A 22,882-nucleotide genomic window follows, 5' to 3' on the forward strand; every position below is an offset into this window, starting at 1 on the left:
AAGAACCGCGAATAGTTGCAACTTTACCTAACGTACGATCAAATACCAGTTTTAACTTTGATGGAGCTCGATATGATAATTACCTACTTGTTTCACGATATAGCTATTAAAGGCAGATAAAAGCGCTTATGAATTCAAGCAAGGTAGGAAGCGCTACTTCGTAATGTTTGTCGTGAGTTGGTCGTGTCCCTATAGTATTCTGAATAAAAAACATGACATCACCCAGTGTTGATTTATTTTGTTAGGCACGTACTTAAGATTTCTGTAAAAACAATTTAAAAAAATTAGTCTAATTTAAATTTTATTTGCTGACACTTGGTTAGAATCGCACTATCACGTAAGTAATTAAATGTAGTAGATTTATTTACGTTGTAGTGTCAATACGTTTTCGACGCAATTCTGATTAGCCATTAGCGCATTCGAGAACAGAGCCAAAACTCAAGAGCCGATGTAATCGTCCATCACAGAATGGACTACGACCGGGTCACGATCACATGACACTTGTCGTGGCGGCCCGAGGCCGCGCTGAGAGCTCGCTGTTGCGCGCCACGCCACCACAGGGCCCGGCCCGTGCCTAACTAATACTGTTTATGTGACATTAACTTGACTTGCCACTCTTTAAGTGACCTCTTTTGTTTGCAGGAAATGGCTAGAGGAGATTGCATTAGCCAGCAAACATGGACGAAAACCGTCGCTCCTGCGTGCTATGACCAAGACGTTTTGGATGAGTTTTGCCCCTTCCGGAGTCATGTTCCTTATACAGGCCCTCCTGCTAAAGTGAGTATACGCGCACAAATTGTAACACTCGACATATGCACGCGATAGACACATTTAGGTAACAAAGGCGTTTTAGCTATTTAGCGAACCTGACGAGTCACCCGTTTATGATTCAATACTCAGTGACTACCACAAAAAATATTTCACTGCAGTGACCGTAAAATGATTTAAACCAGTAGGATGTTGCTAATTTAATGTAGTGTACTTTATTTTAAGCGTGCATGAACGCGTTCAGGATAACGCATACATAGACAGGGCATACATATGTACTTAGTTAGATGAGTGACACAACTAACTTAAATTTTTTTAATAGTGGAGCCCTTTGCATTATATTTGATCCTGATACCTACCTATTATTATTATCTTCGATAGCAAAAAAGAGGTGTTCCCTTGGTTGTACTTATAATAAAGGAATCTGTAATACAACAAAACCGACTTTAAAACATAGTTTGAAATACCATTAAAATTATGTAGGTACGAACATATTTAGTTCATCTCAAATCTGAATCTTATTTAATAATTAATTGTTATTTTATTGTTATCCAATTCTATTCGTCCTTTTTTTGTTGTTACGCAGACTGTAATATCAATACATGTATATAAAATAAAATTGTAATTATATTCACCAGACCCTTCCAACCCGTGGCGCTGTCGATGCTGCTGGCATACTGGGAGCCGGGCACGGACATGTCGTACGAGCAGGCCGTGTACTGCGCCACCGCCGTCATCCTCATGTCGCTGCTCATCGCCTTCCTCAACCACCACGGCGCCTATTCCACCCAGCAGTTCGGCATGAAAGTGCGCATCGCCGCTTGCTCACTCATTTACAGAAAGGTTGGATCATTTCAGCGATTTAATTATACTTGTTTATGTTACATACTGATAAATTGATAGTGACTGGCGGCATTCATCTCCTAAAATGTACCTATATTAAGTAGGTAGGTACAACATAACTATATACTATGTTTAAATTACTGGATTTTGTAAATGGGGCACTGAGGGCAGCTGTCAAATCCAGTGCTGCTACGCGAAATGGTTTGTTATTAAAATTCCCACCCTTTAAATTTGAGAAATTCCCATGATTCCTCATGGAACCCATTATCAGAATATATTTGGCAAAAATGGAGCCAACCTGTAAGTATATACCTACTTTACCAAAAATAACTATTTCCAAATCGGTTGAGAAATGATAGAGTTCTGTTGAACTGATGAAGTTACCTAACTTACATTAAAAATAATACAATACAAAGAAACATACATAACCGAATTAAAAACATCCTTTTGGAATTTTGAAATCAGTTAAAAATTCATAATGTAGAATTCTTACCTTATTCTTATTCTTACCGTCACCAGATTTAAATTTATTCTCTTCCAAATTGACATTATCCTTAATTGGATGAAATAATCAATGTGTAGGTATGTCAAGTTGAGTAGCATATGTATTGTGCCCCCACCCCACCCCACAGGTGATGCGCATGAGCTCAGGTGCGCTGGCGCAGACGACGGCCGGGCAGGTGGTCAACCTGCTCTCCAACGACGTCAACCGCTTCGACTACGCGTTCATCTACTCGCACTTCATCTGGCTGCTGCCGCTGCAGGTTGTGCTCGTCTGCTACCTCATCTACATCAGGATCGGGTACGCCGCCATCGTCGGAGTCATCGGTATCGTGCTGCAAACCATACCAGTGCAATGTACGTTTACTTATATATTTTACTCGATTTATCAAGTGCTCTTATGACCTGTCTAATAACACGATATGTCATATGTTAAGAAACCCTAAAAACAGTTTATTGTTCTTGCAGCTTATATGAGCAAATTGGCTGCTAGGTTACGAATGAAGACGGCACACAGAACCGATGAGCGTGTCCGAATTATGGATGAAATTATTAACGGCATGCAGGTAAACTCGTCATATTACTAATAGGTACCTAACAGTAACACGACGCATTATTACCTGTCTACTATACACCGTGAGCTTGAATAACTCAACAGATTTTAAAAGTGTATTCTTGACCGCGTCTTATTTTAGGGATAATGACTATTCTTGTGAAAAATTGTTTTTGTAATAACTCACTGAAAAACGCCTTTTTGGCTGCGACGCTGCCGCTAAGTATGTAATTTTGTTTAGACATGCCTACCGACAGACATTAAAGTTTTAAAAGAAACTCGCAAAATGTATCTGTAAATTAAAAACACTTATTCTTTGTAATGTTTTTTTTCTCCAAGATGTAAAAAAGAAATAACGTGTCGTATGCAGAATACCTAGACACACAAAAAAATAAATGAACATTTTTTTTGCCAATTTTGACCAAAAGCGATGTACAATTTTTTGCTCCTTACGACCTCAGGAATGCGCGATTAAAATCTGTCGGGGTACTCGAGCCCACGGTGTAGAAAATAGGTAATCTTTACTGAAACGAAAATATTACACAAAGTGTACCCATTTTCATTGTGTATGCTTATGGGTGCATTAAAATAGACCAGTCTTTTTATTATTTATGTGATTTATTGCATGCATCGAAACATAATGAGCATCATAGAGCAGCTAACGTAGCCTGATCAACGACCATTGACATTCGTACCAGACGTTGATAAATAAATAGTATTTTATACAATCGTGATATAATAGAGAGCTTTTCAGTCGAGTGCCGTGTTTAGACAACGAAGCTTGCTGAGTTGTCTAAGTAAGGTACGAGATTGAAAAGCTTGATTATATCACTATTGTATACAATACTTTTTCTACGCGTCAACAAAAATAATACTTTAAACTAGTAGAATCATTTAGGTAAACAAACCAAAAGTATACAGCTAAGATACGCGAACAGCCTACCTTCCTACCTACCCTACCTAATACCTTCATGTCCTTCATACTGGTACGCGACCCGGCCGCCGCGCCCCGCGCCCCACAGCGGGTTGGTCAACGACACGTTCTCGTAACTCATGAGGCCCTGGTACTTGCTCCACGCTAAATTCAATTTTTAGACCGTTTTTTCTTGATTTTGGCCACCGTAGCCTATGGAGACTAACAAGCAACGCTAAGTGGTTTTCGTAGTCAATGGATGTTGCTAAATTACGGGTGTCACATTCGCGTTTCTGACTTATGAACCAATTGTTTCTACTATACCCTAAAATAAATAATTAATTTGAGCTAAGGTTTTGTTTCGTCCTCTTGATCGCGGCGAGCTGTGATTGGTCAATTTCATTATAGTTGACTAAACTGTATCGAAATGAATATTTATTTATTATTAGTTGAGTTGAGAGCCCACACATTAAAAATACCCAATTGCAGTTTGGTATAAGAAATCTTAATTCAAGAATTATAGTCGATGAGTAGAAAAAATATATAAATTCTGACCAAAAAGAGCACAGAAAGTTCTCTCGGTATTACTTTTATTGATATATTAAAGAAATAAATATAATACGTTAAAAACGATTAGATAGTTTTGACGAACTTATCATATTTCCGTGTCATTATGGTTCGGCGGTTCTGTTCTAACTATATTATGTTTCGATGATTTTTATTTTTGATGAAGATGGAAGGGTTATGTATTATGTAGTTACCTACCTACCATTAGGATGGGTTATTAGCGAAGTTAATAAGTATACAGTTAAGTGATCATCCAAATAAGGTATTGCAACGATATAAAGTCAATTAAGACCGGTTACACAACACACATGGTAACTTTTTGCAGCGGTACAGTCAGCGCGATATATGTAGAATAAGCGATAGTGACAGCCAAATAGGGCATTTGCCCTCTTTTGTTACCATAGAAATAAGGATGTATTGCGACATATTTTGTTGTCACTCTCTATTTGATGCCCACTGTACCACTGCTAATGCACGTTTCACGGAGGAGCATTTGTATCGATTGATCCACGCTATTGTATCGGTGCAGTCGCTCTTACAAAACAATCAAAACTTGCGGTTGTTTCGATGTTGATTCGTAAGTACCTGCTCGTTGTATTGTACTTTAATGAGTACCTAAACTAGTCGATTGTGATATCAAATGAAAACTGTGACAATATCGGATTTAAATTTGCTATTGAAGCCTAAACATATTTTCATATTTTCCTAATCTAATTCACATGAAATACAGTACTTCTTAAAGACATTCTTTTTTACATGTATGAACTGCAATACTACCTGTAAGTCAGATTCACACTTGTCCGGTTTTTTTTTAATATTTAATATTCGTTCTGTATTTTTAGCCCATTTTAACGTACCCATGTACAGACAAGTGTAAAAAAATGGGTGCACAAACCATATTCAAAAATATGTCCCATAGCTCTTATGTCAGCGAATTTTTGAGTACGAGTAAGTTGTCTACACCCATATTTTTACACTCGACTGTACAAAGACCGTAGATAAAGCATCATCTGAGGAACATCTATCTTAATACAAGAGGCTGGTTTCATATAAACCAAAATTTTCAGGTGATAAAAATGTACGCATGGGAAAAACCGTTCGAGCAAGTGGTGGCGCTAGCCCGTCGCAACGAGATCAAGTGCATCACTCAGGCATCGTACCTCCGCGGCGTGTACCTCAGCTTCATGGTGTTCACGGAGCGCCTCACGCTCTACATCACCCTACTCTCTTACTCGCTTTTCGGCTTCCAAGTCACGGCGGATATCGTAAGTCATATAGTTACACTAATAATCTTTGAGGCAATCATTGATAACATTTCAATTTATTACCACTGATTTATATTTTTGATTGATTCAGCAAACCAAAAAAAAAACCTTCACTCTAAATAATTTAAACATTGTTCGCAACATAAACGAGCTAATTTACATTGTGCGGTTGCTTACATAATGTATTCTGGATGCGGATCTGGTCGACGTGCGTCTGCGAATCGGCGGGTTGTTCGTAAAAGTTAAATATTTAAAGTCAGCTTTTTTCACGACTTATCCTGAGGTCCGCACTCCCTACGAAAAACGTAAAAAAACGTAAAGTGAAATCGGCATCTTGTTTGATGCAATAAAAATTATGTACTATGGAAAGTACAACAAGCATTAACTTTGTGAAGAATCCTTACAAGGATAAAGCATAAAAATAAACCATGAAGAATGAACATGGTTTAGTACAACCTATACTGTACATGGTACTCGTAGTTTTGTCAAGGCAATTACAGCCTAACTAATGATAATGATGTTTTAGTTCATTGGGAGATAGTAATTTCCAAATACTTATGGCAACTATTACGAAACTATGGCACCTTAGTTAATTTGAAATGTTATCAATCGAATAATTTTCAGGTGTTCCCTTTGGCGCAATTCTACAACACCCTCCAAGGCACCCTATCTATTATAATGTCTAACGCGGTGTCGTTTTTGGCGGAAGCGCTGATCTCGGTTCAGCGCCTCGAGGCGTTCATGCTGTTTGGTACGTGGGGCTCAATGCCTCCGCATGCTGCACTTGCAAACTGCATGACTATACGTTTTACAAACGCTATCTACATAACCTAACTACTTCATACGAGTCCAAATTATAACTATGACTCGATTTTATATTTACAGAATTTTGGTACATGGTTTCAATAAAAACACGTAGTATACCTATATATTCTCGTTGTATTTCGTAGCCGATTAAACTACAGAGTGATATAAGTATGCCTTCAGATTCAGCGAACAGATCAGATTTGATTCACTATTCAGGCGCTAATTACTGGTTTGGCCTACAAAGGATAGATCGTCTCGGTATTTTTGCGTCAGCGAGAAATATGTGAGCTTAGAGTGCTCACTCCATACATCAATTTCCTCCATACATTAATATGGTAAAACGTATAATTCACAAGTTTTAAATTCGCTTAAAACTTAATACGTATTAAGCATAAATTTTATTACAAATAAGTTTTCGCAAAGCTGGCTTAAAACTTATTGTAAATGAGTTTTATATATGTATGGAGTGGGCACTCTATGCTTAAATACTTATTTCTCTATGGTAACAGTAGGTAATTTTTAATTTACTATGCTGAAAAGTTTTGCTCTGAAATGAATAACATTAAGCGAGGGTTATTAAGGATTCTAGATTGTCGACAAAAATCAACAAATAAGCCGAGAACGGACACATGGATCAATGTGAACGGACATAGCGAAACCCAGGAGATTTCAGGCATGAATTATATGACCAGGCGCTATTTATTCTTATGACCGGGAGTTAGAGATAAAAACTTTGAGAAATTTCGCAACCTTGACATAATTACGAGCCCCGATACAAATTAGTTCGTCTAATTCCACACAACAATTTTGTTTTACACATGAACATAAAATGACCCAGTAATGGGAACCATAATAGTAATGTTTAATCTAGTTTATTTTGATCGTATAATACAATTGCATGAGACTATTATTGCTGAAAAAATGTACTTTTCAAAAACGTTGTCCAAATCATATTGTCCTCTCCTACAGCACTGCTGCATGCATGGGTTCGAAAAAAATTGTCAGTACATTAGCAAAGCCGTGTTGCTTTCCCTAGTAATAGCCCTTTTCACATCTGTTATATTCCTACCCGTCAAATTAAAAATAAAAAATCGTTATTTTTTTCTTTTAGTACAAACGGTATTTCTTGTATTTGGATTTAATTATTGTAGAATATTACCATATAAAATTATAGTACATTAGTATAACCATAAAATATTAGTAATTTTTAAACTAAAACATTATTTTTGTACAAACGCGAGAACCTCAAAAAATGGTCTGACTAGACGAAAACATACGCATTGGGGCTCGTATCTTCTTGCGATTGGTTTAATTTTTAGACTCGAGTTGTATGTATACTTAACTTCACACTTGTATATTATAGCACTTGTTTTGGGCAGTGGACTGGTTTGGTGCAGCTCTTGACACCACTGTTTTCGCAATTTTAGGAAAGTGTCTATGTGTACTTACTTACGCGGAGGTATCTAGGGGTTGCATGGCATGCCGTATTAACATTACAGCTTGCACGTTCTGGTTTCCGCAGGTTTTCCCGTTGGCACAAATGTTCAACACGCTCCAAGCGACATTTGCCATTACGATGCCGAACTCTCTTGCTCAGTCAATGGAAGCGTATGCCTCAATTCTACGCATACAAGCTATTTTACTAATGGGTATGAGACGTTATTAGTCTGACCAACTAAAGGTGGCAGTGAAATATGACGGCCATAAACCTTGTACAGTCAGCAGCAGAAGTTGCTAAGCGGGCGAGGTGTTCAAAATTACCTTGACACACTCTTATTCTCTTAACAATAAAGTCGCGTCAAGATCATTTTGAACACCTGGCCCGTTTAGCAACTTCTGCTACTGACTATATGTTTCTCGTTGCCAGTTCGTACATTACTCCATTTCATGGTCTGACCTGCCTGCGGCCTGCCTCTCATTTCAGTCATAGGTGACAGTTCTGAAGTACTTTCCATTTTTTAATATATTTGCGTCTTCCCTTAGTAACTATTTTTCCTTGCTTTCTTCCATTACCTAGGTCTCGCAGATATACCTAATTACATAATACAATGTCACTGCCACTTAAATTTACTGTAATGTCGCTGCCACTTGAGGTTGGCCAGACCGTAGATGTCTACTGTAGTATTGTTATTGTCAAAAGTGTTGTAGTGTACAATTGTACATACGTGCCAATCAATCCCCTACTTGTATCACCTTAAATTGAAACTTGTTAATGTACATATTTAAAATGGCTCTAACTGTCTGTTATTTGTTGGTAGGGGTTTGTGATGCCTATATATTTGTTTTCACTAATCGGCTGGTTTACGTTTTATGTATTGTGATATTTGTGATTTAAATATCGTTAGTCTAATACTTTCATAAATTGTCTTGTGTACATTGTTGTAACATGTGTATTTTGTGATAGATGAACGCGAAGATCTCCGTAGTGTGCCTGACGTAGATATAGCCAAACTTGTACAGAGCGTGGAGAGAAAGAGAAACAATCTAAGCGAAGTGGATCTACGACCCAACACTTTCAAAAGGATAGACGAAGAGGGAATCTTTAATCCAGGTAATTACTCGTAATCTTCTTTTTAGTTTTTATTGCGTCCGTTTTCTTTGCTGCGTTGATGGTGATTGAATGCTTATGTATTGAACTCAGTCATGGTAACGCTAATCTTTTAGAGCTACACCGTAGTCCGTAACAGTTTATGTTTTATTTTATAGGAAAAATTCTTCGTAGTTGTTTGACGGCAATGTGTCGGAAGCTATATTGTTGCGTTTGAATAAATAAATATATGAAATCTCATAAACAGAAAAGAACACCTAAAAATGTTAATGTACGCAGGATTCGTGTGCAACGAGAAGAACCTGATGAGCGCGGTGCCGGCGGCCCCGGTGAGCCCTGATGTTGGCGTCCTGATCCAGGACGTGTGCGCCAACTGGATCGAGGACGGGCCAGTCACGCTGCGCGGACTTAACTTCACAATACCTAAGGGGAAACTTTGTGCCATCATTGGATCCGTCGGCTCAGGGAAGGTTTGTCTTTACACTTCACTATGATGAGCTATTCTTTACTTCTAGGGGTGATCGTTCTAACCTCGCATCGGAACATATCCATTCACAGGACCAAAAAACGCTTTGATTTACATGCGCCCTTACGTAGTCTCTATTTTCCTTCCTGGATATTGACATTAGCAGAAACATCTGCGATCGATGCTATGAAGCTTAGCAATAAATTAAGTGGAAAAAAATACTGTCATGAGTGAGACTTGAACTCACGACCACTGGATCTAGCCCAGTGCTCTGCACACAGCAAATATTAATTTATTATAAAAAATACTGTACCTACACAGTTTAATGTACATATATTTATTTAGAGTTCCGTGTTGCAATTGCTGCTGAACGAGCTCCGGTCGACGAGCGGCCGCGTCCACCTGTCCGGGCCGCTTTCGTACGCGAGCCAGGAGCCGTGGCTGTTCGTGGCCACTGTCCGACAGAACATCCTCTTTGGACTGCCTTATAATTCCAAAAAATATAAAGAAGTGAGTATTATTCTTGTTAATCGACTACTGCGATGTAAACATTAAATCATTTAACAGTCTGTCTCTCGTCTCTATGACTCTGGTGATGTGCGAATGATGTGCGACTTGCAAAAAGGAGGTAAAATACAACAATGAACATTTACTTCATTGTCTTTTTACTAGGTTTGGGCCCAAGAGATAATTAAATTGTGTCCACAGGTGAAGTGAAGTCATAATATTTTTTCTATTGTCTTCCTTATTTGTGTAATAGAAGAGTTTATGGCAAAAATATTATATAAGGGGTCTTCTTTATATTTAAGGTGGTGAGAGTATGCGCTCTGCAAAAAGATTTTCAACAATTCCCTCATGGAGACCAAACATTGGTCGGCGAAAGAGGCGCTTCACTTTCTGGCGGACAGCGGGCGCGAATTAACCTCGCTAGAGCAGTTTATAGACAGGTGAGTGTCATTTAGATGTCTCAAATATTTTTTTGTTGTTATAAAAACATCATTGCGACAAATGGGTTAGTACATTGTATTTCGCAGGCGGTCAATAGGAATTATGGTGTAATTGTAAATGAACGGATATGCGGAGTGATCGATTGTGCGGCTCCGGTTTCAGGCGGACATCTACCTGCTGGACGACCCGCTGTCGGCGGTGGACGCGCACGTGGGCCGGCAGCTGTTCGACGAGTGCATCTGCGGCTACTTGCGGCACGCCACGCGCGTGCTCGTCACGCACCAGCTGCACTACCTCAAGGATGCTGATTACATCATTATTATGAGCAATGTACGCCGGCATCATTTGCACACTGACTGCTTTGTTGTTTTTCATTCAATTCAAAAGTAAAGTACACGGCTTAGAAAAAAATACAATAAAAAATTCAGTATCCGGTAGAACGTTAATGTTGATGTGTTAAGAAAGAATGAGCCAAGATAATTTAACTTAATGACTAAGTAATTATTCTTTTTTTCGGTGACTCAAGTGTACATACATATGTATATACAGAAAACAAAATTAATAATTAGTCAAAATTAGTTGTTTGTGGACAAACTGAGCTAGCTTTACCTATCTACGCTTGTATGGTACAAAAGGAAATATACCATTGTGTTCTAACACTTTCTAAAATTATTTCTACGACGCCGACGAGGCAAATGATATTTTTGATGTCGTATTATGTTACTGTACCCATCAACAAACGCTATATTTTCAATCGACTTTTCCAATAAGTTTATACAAATAGACGCTCCGATGTGCGAGCGGAATGTCGCTACCTATAATACGCGCATAGCGTTATTTCGCTCAAACATCGGAGTGACGTGCGAATCACATCCAGTGTGATAACCGCCTAAAAGTTTTTCATCATAAAAATGCCTTACTTTTTTCATAGGGTGCCGTAGAAGCAAAAGGAACTTACGCGGAACTTATAAATTACGGAAAGGACTTCGCCAAACTTTTGAGTGCTACTCAAGAAGACGATGAAAAAGTTGAAGAGAAGCCAAAACCGATGTCAAGACGAACATCGGCCAGAGTAAGTGACTAAAACTGAAAAAATCAGCTATCCGTCCCAAGCAACAATACCATTTTAACATGGCATGCGAAATGTGACCATTTTTTTGGTTTTGTAGTTGTCGACAGCACGCCGTCCATCATTGGCGGAGTCCACCGGAGGCGAAGTGCCGGCTCAGGAGATGGAGGAGGAGGAGCGAGAGTCGGGCTCGATGGGCTGGCACGTGTACGGCGCCTACCTGAGCGCCGGCGGCCGTGCGCCGCGCATACTGTTCATGATTGTGCTGCTGATCGTCGGGCAGCTCGCGGCCACACTCTGCGACTACTGGGTCACCTTCTGGTATGACTATGCTACCGATTCCGGCTAATATGTTCATATTTTATATATTATCATCATTGCTGTCTAATGTTTTATTCTTATTCTCAGGACTAATGAAGTTACATTAAAAAAAGAAAGGCAATCCAACAGCACTATTAAGGAATATGATCGCAATTTGGAAGCGCCGGCCAACACATCGTTCTCTTTAACCAGCTACTTTTCTGGCATTGAGCTACAGTCAGGTTAGATTTTGCTTAACAATTTTGCAAAACAATAAGTATTGTGGTGCCTAATTACCTATGTGTTAATAAAGTCATGTAATGTTAAATAACAAAATCCATCTTCGAGGTCTGCACCCATTATAAACAGATAGTATTAAAAGGAAGGAGAGGAAGGTTATCTGGAAGAGATCGCTCTTTAGCGATAAGACCGCCTTTGGTTACCTCTGTCTTCGTGTATTATTATGTGTGTCTCCTTGTATCTAAATGTTTTTTCTTTAGGTTGTGCATTAAAGAGGATTTGTATTGTAGGTATTGTACTGTATTATTTCATTGAATATTAAAGAAGTGATTCAAAGCGTATGTTGCATATTTATTTGTCATACGTTTCAGATTTAGACATCCACGCGTACATCGGGCCGCTAGACACTGCACAGTACTTGTACGTGTATTCGGCTTTAATCGTGTGCTGCATCTTCTTCATCACCGCGCGCGCTTTCATGTTCTTCAAGGTGTGCATGACGGCCTCCCGCAACCTGCACAATGACATGTTCCACTCCATGCTGCGTGGCGTTATGCGCTTCTTCGATACCAACTCGTCAGGTATTTACCACCATAACTGCTTTGATACTTAAGCAATATTACTTATGAAGGGACAGGACATGATCAAGTTCCACAGGTCCTAGTGTCTTCCGCTATGTTCCAACATACTACATCAATGATTCCAACCCCCAAAATTTCAGTTGATTTCAGCGCCCCTCCCATGACGATGTCCGGTCCGGTGCCGTCACACTTTAAAATTGTAAATGTCATACTAACTTACTTAAATACTTTCATTTTATTTCAGGTCGCATTTTGAACAGATTTTCGAAAGACATCGGTTCCTTAGATGAACTGCTGCCTCGGTTTCTATTGGAATGTATTCAGATCTACTTGGTGATGTTCAGTATCCTGGCTCTGAATGCGGCGGCGCTCGTTTGGACTCTACTACCAACTACAATTATTTTGCTCCTGTTTTACGTTATTCTTCAGATTTATCTGAAGTCTGCGCAGTCCATTAAACGGCTAGAAGGAACTAGTAAGTGTTCTGTAATAGTATTAGTACCCCTACACTGAAGATCACTCTGAATGTACCTAAGTATCACCCCAAATTATGTTTTGCTTGCTTGTTTTTCATTACTAGTCGCTGTTTCTAGCACAAAGTGTTGGCTAGACTATACGTTTTTGTAACTTGCGTAATCCGTTCTCGTTGAGTACTGGGGGCCGATTTTTGAAATTCAAGTGCTCGATTTAGTCACTCGAAAATCGGCGGAAAACAGTGAAATGTTAATTTTTGAAATACGAGCGATAGAAATTGGGAATCGAGTGGTATTGACCACTCGTTTTCAATTCTATTAGTAGAATTTAAATGCCGGGTACTGGAGATATTATTGAACGAAATACACGAAATCGAGCGGTCGAAATTCAAAAATCGGCCCCCTGAGGTCATTTTTTTTAAATATCTACTACCCAAAAAAGACATAAATGAATACTGAATACTATTTCAGCGCGCAGTCCCGTGTTTTCACATATGGCTGCCACATTGAACGGCATCAGCACTATACGTTCAGCAGGTGCACAGGAACGGCTGATAAAAGAATTCGATCGGTTCCAGGTAAAGCATCTATTTACTTACTACTTTTATCACTGAGTAACAGAAAATAAAGTTTTGGCATCGCCATTCGTTCCGAAAAATTGTAATGTGTTTAGAGTATATTTCAATAACGCCAACTTTGTTTCAGGACATTCACACTTCGACGTGGACCAGCTACCTAGCTAGTGGAGTCACTCTTGGCTTTTGGCTCGATTTCATTTGCGTAATATATTTAGCAATCGTCATCATCGCTTTCCTTGTTATTGATAGCAGTAAGTATCTAACTGAAGGATGATTACTAATGGAATGCTTATTTTCAAAGATAAAATCATGTTGCTCGAATACAATTTTACTAGATTATAAGCCCCGGAAACTCGGCTACTGACACTATTCTCAGTATTTTATTTTCTGTAACTAAACACTCTTACCTACACTGTTTATAAGCGTATACTTACTTACGTACCTAATGTTGGTTACTTGGTGTTTAGAAACCATATTCTCCGGCAACGTGGGATTGGCCATATCGCAGACACTGATTCTAACCGGAATGCTGCAGTTCGGTGTGCGTCAGACGGCCGAAGTTATTTCGCAAATGACGAGCGTTGAGAGAATATTGCAATACACGCACATAGAACGCGAGTCACTCTGGGAAAAAGGCGGTAGGTACCTATGGGGCTATTCATAAATTACGTCATTTCAAATTAGGGGGGGGGGGGGTCTGGACATCGGATGACGGTAGCATGAAGTAGGAGGAAATGGTATCATTTGAAGCATGATTTTTGGATGATTATAGGGGGGGGGGGGGGTCAAAAATCGTCAAAAATCGATGACGTAATTTATGGACAGCCCCTATGTAGTTCATAAATGAGCGTTTTCCAAAAAAAAATAACATTTAATTCATGTATTCAAAATATTGACTTCTTGAGCTCATTTTACTCAGAATCATTAGTACATTCACGCCTCATACATGAAAAAACATCCTAAAATTTTGTATGAAAAAATATTTATCCAGTGCGTCACGTTCATACAAATAAAAAAACTTTTCATACAAAAATGTGACGATTTGGAAAGGAAATCTTGGGACACATTTTTTCATGTATGAGGCGTGAATGTACAGTCACCTGCAATAGTATGTTACACAACGGAGGCCGCAAAAACATCTGACTCTATCTTATTTGTAGAGCCATAAGAGAGTGTCACATATTTCTGCGGCCTTTGAAGAGTAACATATTATTGCCGGTGACTGTACAAATGATTCTGAGTAAAATGTGCCCAAGAAGTCAATATTTTGAAGACATGAATGAAATGTAAATTTTTTTTGAAAACGCTCAAATATGTATTCTAGAGACAAGTGGACTAGTGGCAAGCGACTAACAATTGTACTTGATACGATCATATTATACTTATTTTACTTCTTTATAATTTGTCTAACAGTATAGGTCTACGTATATCTTTATTTTTACTGATCCTCTGCAGCTAAGAGAAATAAGTGGAATGGTTCTTTAATCAGAACGTTCTTAATCCGTCCATGATATGGCCCCGTACATACGTAGGTATATATATATGTACATATTTTATAGCAGAAAGAACCATTAGTTGTTCAGACGAGTACCTAAAGCGATTCTTCTTCCTCGCGTTATCCCGGCATTTTGCCACGGCTCATTAGAGCCTGGGGGTCCGCTTGACAACTAATCCCATTATTTGACGTAGGCACTAGTTTCTACAAAAGCGACTGCCATCTGACCTTCCAACCCAGAGGGGAAACTAGGCCTTATTGGGATTAGTCCGGTTTCCTCACGATGTTTTCCTTCACCGAAAAGCGACTGGCAAATAGGAAATAATATTTCGTACATAAGTTCCGAAAAACTCATTGGTACGAGCCGGGGTTTGAACCCGCGACCTCCGGATTGAAAGTCGCACGCTGTTACCGCTAGGCCACCAGCGCTCAGCCCAGCCAGTACCTAAAGCGACAAGGACAGATATTATTTACGTGAACATGTTTTGCTTGCTCTCTCTCTCACTCTCTCTTTCTCTGTCTCTGTATCACTCTTTTTCTATCTCTCTTTCCACTGTTTTGATTTGCTTTCTAGAACATTTCGCTTCCGTTACAGCGAAGGCAACTCCAAAGGGTTGGCCGTGGCGCGGCCGTGTCGAGTTCCGCAATGTCTTCATGAAGTACAACACAGAAGATTTGCCAATCCTTAAAAACCTCAACGTAGTCATAGAAAATGGATGGAAGGTAAACACTATTCATCTTTCATTATTTATTTAATTAGCTAAGAATTTTTTCACCGCCGACGTCTTCAGATACGAACATCGTCGATCGCAATGATGATTTTTGAAAGCAATACAACTTCCGAAGAAGCCTTAATAAATACTTGACGACCGGTCTGGTCTAGTGGATAGTGACCCTGTCTGCTAAGCCGATGGTCCTGGGTTCGAATCCCAGTAAGGGCATTTATTTGCGTGATGAACACTAATATTTGTTCCTGAGTCATGGTTGTTTTCTATGTATATAAGTATGTATTTATCTATACAAGTATATATATCGTAGCCTAGTACCCATAGTACAAGCTTTGCTTAGTTTGGGGCTAGGTTTGATCTGTGTAAGATGTCCCCTAATATTTATTTATTTATATTTATTTAATACTAAACGCGTGCTATATGATCCATCAGTTCCATGTTTCCTCGGTTGAAGGAAAAAGTAGTACATACCTACCCGAATAATTCTAATTGGGTATTCGGGTAGTTAAATAATAATATTCGAGTACTTATTACATAAGTAGGTAACAATAAAAAAAATCTACAGTGTAAGTATAAGTAAAGAAGCATTATTATTTTTTAATCTGTACCTTCTCAATCAAGTGAATATGCGCCTGATTCAGGTGGGAGTTGTGGGGCGCACGGGGGCCGGCAAGTCCTCGCTCATCAGCTCGCTCTTCCGACTCGCCATCGTCGAGGGCGAGGTGCTCATCGACGACGTCGACACGGCTCAGTTGGCTTTACAGGCAAGTTTAACTACACTCGTCTCGTCCAACATTAGAGTCCTATAAAGCTGTTTTCGCTGCGTCTTACGTAAGCGAACAACTCGCGAACGCGACGTGGCGCGGCGCGGCGGGCCCAAGGCATTCGCGTTCGCAACGAGATCGCCCACGTAGGACACTTCTATAGGTATCAAAGGATAGATTCACCCCGCGCCGCATCGCTACGCTTCGCGTTCGCGTGTGGTTCGCCTACGTAGTACGCTGCGTAGATACAATCAAATATTAACGTCCGTCACGAACTAAATATTAACTACAATATACATTTATTCCTACAGGATTTGCGATCCAAGATCTCCATCATACCTCAAGAACCAGTTCTCTTTTCTGCGACAGTAAGATACAATCTAGATCCGTTCAACAGTTACGATGATGAGCAGCTTTGGAGGGCGCTTGAAGCAGTAAGACTCATTTTGTATTTAAGTAGACTAGATATAAATCTTGCTCCTGTAGCACGTTCTTATTTTACAATAGGGTCAAACAAATTTTAGACAAAGGTCACTTCTGTGGACAATACAAAGTTAAAGACTCTGATGGTCAGTGATCGTACATTTTCCAGCATTTTTGGTGCAGCGAGTGGTGTTAACGGAATTGGTATAGATAATTTCAACTGAAATGGTAAATTAAGGTTAATATTAACGTAATTAACGCTAACTAATAATTAGGGTTGAAATTATTTATACCAATTCCGTTAACACCACTCCGCTGCACCAAAAATGCTGGAAAATGTACGATCACTGCTGATGGTACATACCTAGATATCACGTTTTTATTATTTGAGTCTCAAGTACTGAAAAAAAGTATCTCGCCTGTAAAGATGACGCGTAAAAATTAGCTTTAGATTGCCTTAAATTTGCGATGTCTACAGGAAATACGCGAATAAATCCGAACACCTTATAAAAAACGTAACTTCTGAGGACAATACAATCAAAGTTAACGACTCTGGTACATAGATATCCCGTTTTTCTTATTTGAGTCTCAGGTACTGAAAATATGTAACCCGCCTGTAAAGGTGCCGCGCAAAAAATAGCTTTAGATTGCCTTTTTAAATTTGCGATGTCTACAGGAAAGACACGAACGAGTTTGCTAAAAAATGTGTATGACCCAATATTATTTTATTGTCAGGTTGATTTGAAGTCAGCTATACACTCATTGGACTTCAAAGTGTCAGAGGGCGGTTCGAACTTCTCGCTCGGACAGAGACAGCTGGTGTGCCTCGCTCGAGCCATTCTGCGCGGCAACCGCATCTTGGTGCTCGATGAGGCCACCGCTAATGTTGACCCCAAGTGAGTATAATATTATAGGCTCGTCTGTATACAATAAAACTACTATGCACGAACGAGCACTACACGAAAAATAAAGAACAGTAGGTACACATAAAGCAAACTCTCGAAACAGCAGTAACAATTATAAGGAAAAGATCCACCTACTCTTGTAGGTACTTAGGTCACAATTGTTTCCGAAAAACAAGTAGTTGCTTCGGTGCGCTTACGCAGTATAAAGGAAGTACGCAATGGATAAACGTGTCCTTGCCCTTTCCCGCTATTTCTACCTACCTATTACAAGAATCCCATGATCCACATAGCTTAAATGAAAGAAATTAAAACTACGTTGCTACTTTAATTATTAAAGGTCTTCTAACCTAGTCGATAATGACCCTGCCTACGAAGCTGGAGGTTCCAGGTTCAAATCCTGGTAAGGACATTTATTTCTGTGTTTAACAGAGGTGTTATGGATGTTTTCTATGTAAAAGGACTTTCAATATCTATTAGTAGGAGATCCCACATATATGGTCGACCTTCACCAATCTGTCTGACGGATGAAACTATGAAAATATGAAAGAAAATATGTTCCAGAACATAAATAAATAGGGTTGCCTAAAGAAATATGGTCCAGGCTATTTGTAATAAATTTTTGAAAAAAAGTTTTTTTTGGCAAATTTCACCGAATTGTCTGACCAACGAAATAAGTTTCAATGGGAAGTATACAACTTGTACAACATAAAGCAACTAGGTTGCCTATCTTTTTCCGGTCACTATTATGTGGTTGCCGTGTTTAAAGAGGTGATTTTATATCGATAATTATCTGTCTGACGCTTGAATTATACATCAAAATGATGGTAATTTTATTGCAAATACAATGGCACAGGGTTCCCTGCGAAAATCTGGTAACAAATAAGGGTTGCCAGGCTTTTAATTAAAATAAGAAGGGAAGACTTTTAGCGATAACTCATAAACGGCTTAACTGATCAAGTTTGTTTTAATTAAATTTGATTGAGTTTTTTAAGCACTATTTTTGTGATTTATTCCATATTTTTTGGAAAGATGGTTCAAAACTTAGAAGGAAAAACCTTGTTTTTTTCTTTCTGAACGATTATTTCCGAAATGATTCACTTTATCAAGAAATGTTGTCTGAAGACCCCTATTTATTTTGAAAGTCCTATCCAACGACACCACCCCACATTATAAGGTTGAAACGATAAAAAAATTATCACACACATTTTGTTTCTTTCAAAGCGATTATTTCCAAAAATATTCACTTTATCAAAGAATATTCTTCGAAAACCCCTATTCATTTTGAAAAACCTTTCCAACAACATCCCACACCATAGGGTTGACACGAAAAAAATCCTCACGTACATTTTGTTTCTTTCGAGGCGATTATTTCCTAAAATATTCACTTTTTCAAAAAATGTTTTCTAAAAAACCGTATTTATTTCAAAAGACCTATCCAACGACATGTCACACTCTAGGGTTGAAGCGAAAAAAATGGTCACATAATTTTTTTTTTTTTTCGTTGGTACCTATGTTGTAAGATGTCATTTGATATGAGTTTTAAAATAAATAGGGCTCTTCAAAAAAACATTTTTTATTTTATTTTTTATATTTTAATAATATTTTTATTTTATTCTATGTAGGACATGAACTCTCATAGCAGTATAATGATAGTGACTGTAATATTTTCAGGACGGACGAGTTTATCCAGGGAACCATTCGTAAACGTTTCGCGGACTGCACCGTGCTGACGGTGGCGCACCGGCTCAACACCATCATGGACTCCGACCGCGTTATGGTGATGGACGCGGGCCGTCTAGTGGAGTTCGACCACCCTTACAAACTCCTCAGCAATCCCGAAGGCCACTTCACTAAAATGGTCAAAGAAACCAGTGACAAAATGTCAGAACAACTATTCCAGATTGCAAAGACCACATTCCTCAACAATGGAGGAGTTATAGAATAATAAGCGTGCCAGGTGTCATAAGTTGTTAAGTTTTTAATTATTTTTTAGAGAACCTACGTATTTTTTGAACTAAGTGATAGAAAGGTAAGAAGTGGCATAAATAATTATTAGGACCAAACGATCGTATCTGGTTCAAGATATTAATGCCGCGCGGTAACAAGTCGCGAAGGTTGCAAAACCATAGATAGCGAGGCGAAAAATCCCTCGACCTCAGCATCGTTAACGGAACCCTACTACTTAGCAAACTATTTAGGGTTCCGTATTTTAAATAATTTTAGAAGTACATATTACGTCGGTGTCCGCTAGTGAGTTAGGAGCATTTAGGCATAACACTGAGGCGTTGTTGATTCCCCGGTGATGCCGCCGCGTACAACGTCACATTTCTATTACAACTTGACGCCAGGTACATTAGTTAATTAGGTAGACCTACTGTATCAGACAGACCAAGAAGCCTCAAGTGTCAGCATTTATTGCAACTAAAGTTATATGGGAAAACTTAGTCGGACTATAAGTTATGTCAATGGTTATGTCACAAATATTTCCAATACCTACGATGTTAACATGAAAAAACACGCTATAGGTACATATAAAGTAACTAACCTACTATTTTTTTTACATTAGTTTAGCTCTTCCAAACAATAAAACTTTTAACAACTTTTAAATATTAGGAATTCTTTAGTTTAGTTTAGACCCATTTCAGACCATGTAAAATTTAGGTATTTTTTTAATGCTTGCTTGCTGAACGCGATTACTATGTCATTTAGGATACTGAATTAAGTAAGGTGAATAAAGGCCTTTGTGTCTTGTGTTAGTGGGCTCACAGTAAACGACAAGTACATATATGATATGCATATAATTTATATTTAAAAAAATACATTCCTTTCGTCAGAGCTTATGGACCGACCAAGGAAACTATAGAAGTAGGTACAGTCAGCCAAGAAAGTGGTCTACCAGTTTTCGACTCTATCAATCAGATGATAGAGTCGAAAAGTGGTACAACACTTTCTTGGCTGACCGTACGTCAAGCCTGTCGTGGGTGTCATTTACTAATTCCCAAAGGAAGCGTCTGTCATGTTACAATTCTGAACGTGTTGCTAATTAGATAGGTGTTTGTTAAGTGTGTATCCGTCGACCTACCTACAGAACCCTTTCGGAACGCGAATCAACACGCTCAAATTCTAACCTACTTTATTTAAGGTATTTTGCATGCATATTGAGAACAGAATTATTTATTATTATAGGTACCTACCTACCTGTACCTATTTTATGAAATAGGTAGGTACAATTAAAAAAATATGTTAGGTTAAGATCGCCTTAACTTTTTATTTTATTTGTATTGCCAGTATCTAAGTATAAATGTAGGAACGTCACTGTGTTATTTATTTTAGAATAGAATGTATTATAATTTAGCGGTATAGTTTTTTTCTTAAAATTAATTCATCTATTTAGTTTTTTTCAACTGAAAACCGACCATTGTGAATGCCATAGAGGATTTCCTCGAACAAATATTAAATAAGTTCTACCCATCGCCAGTCGTTTCATTGACCTATTTCCTACAAATTTATCTATTATTAACCTATTAGGTACCTACTTTGGTCAAGCAGATCTTGTGAGTAGAAAAAGGCGGCAAATTTGAAAAATGTAGGCGCGAAGGGATATCGTCTCATAGAAAATTTGAATTTCGCGCCTTTGTCTACTGTCAAGATTTGCTTGACCATCTATATTTTGATCTATATATACACAAATATTTTATCGCAAAGTAGGTATCATAAAATCAGGTAACCTTAAGACCCCCATTCACACTCCTACCTTGTAGTCCGCCTCGTAGTCCGCCTCATTGGGTAGGATTGTGTATGGGGGTTGCGGACTACGAGCCGTCCTACAAACGGCTAAACGGTAGGACGGCTCGTAGTCCGCAACCCCCATACACAATCCTACCCAACGAGTCGGACTACGAGGCGGACTACAAGGTAGGAGTGTGAATGGGGGGCTTTGTCCACAACTTACAACTATGGTCCAAAATCATTAAAGATTATTTTGGCCTTCGTTATTAAATACTGAGGGAAGTAGTGTCATAAGGTGCAAATTTTGGTATCGGGTGAATTCACTTAGCACAGATGTAATATACGTAAAGCTAAGCTATTTGAGCCCGGTAGACATCCACCACCCCCTGGCAGGTAGGCAGGGGGGGCAGTCAAAGTAATTTGTAATGGATTCAAGCTTTCAACTCCTTTTTAACCACGTTAGAGGATGAATTTTTAAAAACGCTGAAATTTACTTTTCTTGTATTCTAATAATATGCACATATAAAAAGTTTCAAGCCCCACACTCGAAATAATTTTTGATCTTCATACAAATTTTCAACCCCTATTTCGCCACCTTAGGGGATGAATTTTCCAAAACGCTGAAATTAGTTTTCTTGTATTTTAATAGCAAAGCCTGACAACAGTTTATTTGACCCTCGCCATTTTGCGGATTTTCAATGGTACTAATTTCTTTTACTGGCAACATGGTCTACGGAGTATATTATTATCACTGAAATATGAAACCTATGGAAGTGAAACGTCAACGAATAATGCGTGCCACTGTGACGTCATCTTAGGACTAAACATGGCGGTTTTAGTGCTGCCCAGAAGATTTTTACTGTTACTAGGTTTTATCGATACATCGATACCCTTTTAACGTTCTCGGCTCATTTTATTTAAAATACTAAGTATGTATTATTTGTGCAGTTTATGTTTTAATAGGAAGTAAGTAAATAAATAAAAAAATTCTTTATTAGTATATTGTTATGTGAAAAGATACTTTGATTGAGTAAGATGTGTGGAGTCTAGGACAATTTCGTGCTTCAAATTTGACAGGTAAACGAGATGACGCTGTACTACTCAATACATATTGCGATTTTTGCGGTAACACTGATTTTCAAAAGTTGACGTTTGACAACTTAGTGACCGCAAAACACATGGCGCAGTACAGCGCCATCTGTTTTGGATGTCAGAATAAGTGTACGTGTTTTTCTTGGACTTTACCTCTCTATTACAATCAATTTTGTTGTGTTGCTAACCCTGAAGTCTGTAACACACTACCGCACTGCACCTCGACCTTGGTGCGCCGTATCTATAAGTGAGAGCGATACAAAATTCAAGCTTATTAAGCGACGGGTGAAAAAAAACAAAACACCTTCAGAACACTTTTTTATTAC

At 38.6% G+C, this 22,882-nt stretch overlaps 1 protein-coding gene across 2 annotated transcripts in view; it reads left to right on the forward strand.

Moving 5' to 3' along the window:
• LOC134804451 (ATP-binding cassette subfamily C member 4-like) overlaps positions 1 to 21,208 on the forward strand; it is a 63,076-nt gene extending 41,868 nt beyond the window's left edge. The window contains exons 2-25 of one of the 2 annotated variants that reach the window (XM_063777492.1): positions 643 to 777; positions 1,407 to 1,611; positions 2,244 to 2,469; positions 2,581 to 2,678; positions 5,213 to 5,410; positions 7,740 to 7,866; positions 8,622 to 8,768; positions 9,045 to 9,235; positions 9,577 to 9,741; positions 10,041 to 10,178; positions 10,342 to 10,509; positions 11,111 to 11,251; positions 11,349 to 11,569; positions 11,657 to 11,790; positions 12,160 to 12,369; positions 12,614 to 12,844; positions 13,314 to 13,420; positions 13,548 to 13,671; positions 13,888 to 14,058; positions 15,511 to 15,638; positions 16,285 to 16,407; positions 16,719 to 16,841; positions 17,566 to 17,726; positions 19,407 to 21,208. In XM_063777492.1, the coding sequence (XP_063633562.1) occupies positions 643 to 777; positions 1,407 to 1,611; positions 2,244 to 2,469; positions 2,581 to 2,678; positions 5,213 to 5,410; positions 7,740 to 7,866; positions 8,622 to 8,768; positions 9,045 to 9,235; positions 9,577 to 9,741; positions 10,041 to 10,178; positions 10,342 to 10,509; positions 11,111 to 11,251; positions 11,349 to 11,569; positions 11,657 to 11,790; positions 12,160 to 12,369; positions 12,614 to 12,844; positions 13,314 to 13,420; positions 13,548 to 13,671; positions 13,888 to 14,058; positions 15,511 to 15,638; positions 16,285 to 16,407; positions 16,719 to 16,841; positions 17,566 to 17,726; positions 19,407 to 19,680 (3,946 nt within the window). In that variant the 3' untranslated portion in view covers positions 19,681 to 21,208. Of the gene's footprint in view, positions 1 to 642; positions 778 to 1,406; positions 1,612 to 2,243; positions 2,470 to 2,580; positions 2,679 to 5,212; positions 5,411 to 6,034; positions 6,162 to 7,739; positions 7,867 to 8,621; positions 8,769 to 9,044; positions 9,236 to 9,576; positions 9,742 to 10,040; positions 10,179 to 10,341; positions 10,510 to 11,110; positions 11,252 to 11,348; positions 11,570 to 11,656; positions 11,791 to 12,159; positions 12,370 to 12,613; positions 12,845 to 13,313; positions 13,421 to 13,547; positions 13,672 to 13,887; positions 14,059 to 15,510; positions 15,639 to 16,284; positions 16,408 to 16,718; positions 16,842 to 17,565; positions 17,727 to 19,406 lie in introns of both variants that reach the window. The other variant, XM_063777491.1, reaches the window with a different exon arrangement.
• Positions 21,209 to 22,882: the final 1,674 nt, after the last annotated feature.

Source organism: Cydia splendana, chromosome Z (assembly GCF_910591565.1).
Source record: "Cydia splendana chromosome Z, ilCydSple1.2, whole genome shotgun sequence".
In the NCBI taxonomy this organism is placed as follows: Eukaryota; Metazoa; Arthropoda; class Insecta; order Lepidoptera; family Tortricidae; genus Cydia; species Cydia splendana.